The sequence below is a fragment of the Alligator mississippiensis genome, chromosome 10 (assembly GCF_030867095.1).
Source record: "Alligator mississippiensis isolate rAllMis1 chromosome 10, rAllMis1, whole genome shotgun sequence".
Taxonomy (NCBI): Eukaryota; Metazoa; Chordata; order Crocodylia; family Alligatoridae; genus Alligator; species Alligator mississippiensis.
Window position 1 is genome coordinate 16704242 of NC_081833.1, and position 3416 is coordinate 16707657.

The 3416-nt window shown below is 55.0% G+C and overlaps 1 gene segment (V, D, J or C); it reads right to left on the bottom strand.

Moving 5' to 3' along the window:
• Positions 1-482: 482 nt before the first annotated feature.
• Positions 483-2994, bottom strand: LOC102565483 (immunoglobulin lambda variable 1-40-like). The segment is given in 3 exon segments: positions 483-669; positions 2659-2761; positions 2909-2994. Coding segments are annotated over 3 exon segments (336 nt in total).
• Positions 2995-3416: the final 422 nt, after the last annotated feature.

Here is a 3416-nt window from a genome sequence, read left to right on the forward strand (position 1 = left end):
AAGGAGGATCTGGGGTGTCTGCAACCAGTGTGTATTCCCTTCTTCCAAACAGTTTTATGCTGTGCCCCTTGCCTCAAGCCACAGGGCAGCATTGGCCAGCAAATGGCCCAGGACTCTCGAGAGAAGAAAAGAAAGGAGCATGGAGAGGGGGAAGCAAAAAAATCACAGTGGCAGAGACTCTGGGGCTGCCACTTTCAAGCAAATCCAAGAGCAACATGGAAGGTATTTCTGATGCCATCCAGGGAGCCCATAACACCTCCCTCCCTTGGTTTGGGTTGGCATAACTGTCTCACATCCTCTCTCTCTTCACTCTAAGAGACTCTCCAGGTCCTGTTTCTGCATTTCCAGGAAGTGACCTATGAAATCCACTTTTCCACAGCATCACAGTGCAGGGGATGGTGACAGTTACTGTGACGAGAGGATGTTTGTGTCTCATTTCCACACTGCCTTGTGTCACTGTGTGGCAGAGCACTGCTGCTGCCTCACACCTGGCAGTAATAGTCAGCCTCATTCTGGGCTTGGACTCCAGTGATGGTCAACGTGGCTGTGTTTCCGGAGTTGGCACCAGAGAATTGGTCAGGGATGCTGGAGGGTCTCTTGCTCTCATTATATATAATGAGTAGGGGTGCACTGCCCGGTTTCTTCTGGTACCAGTGCACATCCTTCCCACTGTAACCCTGAGCGTGACACTACATGCGCCCTCACCTGAATAATGGGATCCTGAGGTACCCGGTAGCCAGTAGCCCTGCCCAGCCCCCCTGGGAAGCTGCTGCACGGCCCCCGAGTGGAGAGCCTCCCTCTACAATCAAGTACCCTCGCAGACAATTCTCAAACTAGTTACAAGATTTAATTATTTACAACATAAGAAATAATCATTAAATAAGCACATGGATATACTGACAAACCCTTAAGAACTTATTTACACAGTCTCTCACTTGCACACAGTGTACTACGGATCCTGTGTGCACGGCCCCTGGCGGGGTATCTCTGGGAGCGGGACTGTCTGTGTCCCTGCCCGTGGTCAGTGGACGCTCCCTGGCGCTGGTGTCTGTCTCTGTGCTCCTGGGGTCTCCGGGCAGCACGTGGCGACTCCTTTGCAGTTCCTGCAAGACAGCCTCCCTCTGCCTTTGCCCCCCTTCCCCGGCTCTGCTGGGAGCAGTGTCTGGGCTGCAGGCTGTAGCAACCCTCCTGTCCCACACGGCCTCACAGCCTCGGCAAACGCAGCCCCTCCCTGGGCTTTGCCTGCCCCTGGGGCCCTTCGCCCATCAGGAAACTAGGGCAGACTCTGGCAGTCCTGTGTCCCCCCCCACCCTGGGTCTGCTGTGCGCCCCCAGCCACACCGGGCTGCAGTCTGGTCTTCGCACGCTTGAAGTCTCCACACAAGCAGTCCCTGCCTGATCCTGCCCCCACAGCCTCCCCAGGGGGAGAAGGACTGGATACTGTATCACTCCCATTTCAGCCTCTGCTGCAGCTTCCGCAGGGCGCTCCCAGGGGCTCTCCGAGGGACCACTGTGCTGAGACTGAGTCTGGTCTCCAGCCTGTCCCTCAGCCCCGCTCTCTCTCTTGTTCTCTCTCGTGGGAAAACTGCTCCCCCTTTTTATCCAAGCCTCTCAGTCAACCCCAGCTCAGGGCCCTTCCCGGTCTTTTGCTAACTGCGCTATTTCAAACTGTGCTGGGGTTACATCACCCCTCGCACTGCCAACAGGGCTGCTCCCAAACAGCTTCACTTGCCCTCAGAGCCTGCAGCGTCCCCTCGGGGACAAACTCCGTCTCTGCCCGGCAGCCCTTCCCATTCTGTTCAGGTGGGTCCATTCTCAAACGCTGCTACACTACCAATGCTGGCTGGTCCTGAGCAGGTGAGCTGAGCGATTTGTGCTGGAGACACAGACATTGAAGGTGGCTGGGTCAGCACATCCTGGGCAAGGGAACCTGAACCAAGAGGAGAAAAGATGGGGATGAAAAGCTTCCTTAGCCTGCTCTGGCAGCACAGGGATGTGGAGATTTGAAAATGGCCCTGTGTTAAGATACTGAAATCTCCCCCCATGCCAGCCTAGTACCAGAGAAGGAGATGGCCAGTGTGAGGAGCAGTGGAGCCCAGGCCAAGGTGGGAATGCAGACCAGCTCAGCTTCCTCAGGCAAACAGGTCTCTGGCTGGGATCCTCCAAGTCTCTCTAAAATCCTCAAATCTGAGATCAGCCCCTTCATGCAAATCTACCCCTGCTCACATTCAGTGAAATTCATGTATCTCATAGATAGTCAAGTCACCAAGGCTCCTTCACTCTGGCAATCCTAGCAAGACATCCTGTATGTGGCAGTCGAGTGGGTTCCCGGCGCCCTCTATAGATCGAGGCTGCAGCTGACAAGAGAATCAGAAATCTCTCCTCCAGCTCAGCTGGTTACACAAGAAGCAAGTGTAAAACCTTCCCTCCGGTTTATGTCTCACTTCTCCATTGCAGTGTATCACCGTGTGGCTGAGAACTGCTGCTAACCCACATGCTGCAGTAGTAGTCAGCCTCGTCCTGGGCCTGGACACCAGTGATGGTCAGCGTGGCCGTGTTTCCAGATTTGGAGCCAGAGAATCGGTCAGAGATGCCAGAGGGTCTGTTAGTATTATCATATATAATGAGTAGGGGGGCACTGCCGGGTTTCTGCTGGTACCACTGCATGTAGCTGCCAGGCCCAGAGCAGGTGAGCCGAGCAGTTTGTCCTGGAGACACAGACACTGCGGGTGGCTGCGTCACCACGTTCTGGGCAAACAAACCTAGAAAAGGAGCAGAAAGCACAGGGATTAAGACAATACTTAATCACCTCATTGACAGATAAGTAAGAGCAGGCAGCCAGGGCGGAGGCAGGGAGAAGTGGACATATGTTTCCATGAAGAGATGGAGAAAAATCTCCCCTTGCACACCTGAGCAGTATGTGAGCAGAGCGAGAAGGAGCGGGGCCCAGGCCATGGTGGGAATCCCGACCAGCTCCACGTGCTGAGGCAGCAGGGTCTCTGGCTGGCACCCTCTGACTCTTTCTTAAGGCCGCTGAACTGAAGAACAGCCCTTCAGGCAAATCTGCTTCCTCCTAATTGGCTGCCAGTGTCTTCAACCTCCCCTTCCTCTTGTGCAGGGAGAGTCACGCTGCAGAGCACCTTTCTGTGCACGTCCCTATAGCTGCTGGGACAGGAGAGCGTTGTCCCCGCACCACGGAGACAACAGGGCTAATCCCAGCAAGGAGCCCCCAGGCTTGCTCTCTCCCTCGTTGCATGTGGCGCAGAATCCCAGATTGTCCCACGGGGGATGACAAACCGGGCTGAGGGATTTTGTCATGGTCTCAATCCAGAAAACTTTGCCATGAATTCCTAATAAGCTCAGTCCCTGAGGGAAGTCTGGGCCCGTGCTGGTTAAGTATTGATGCCTGGGGAAGGT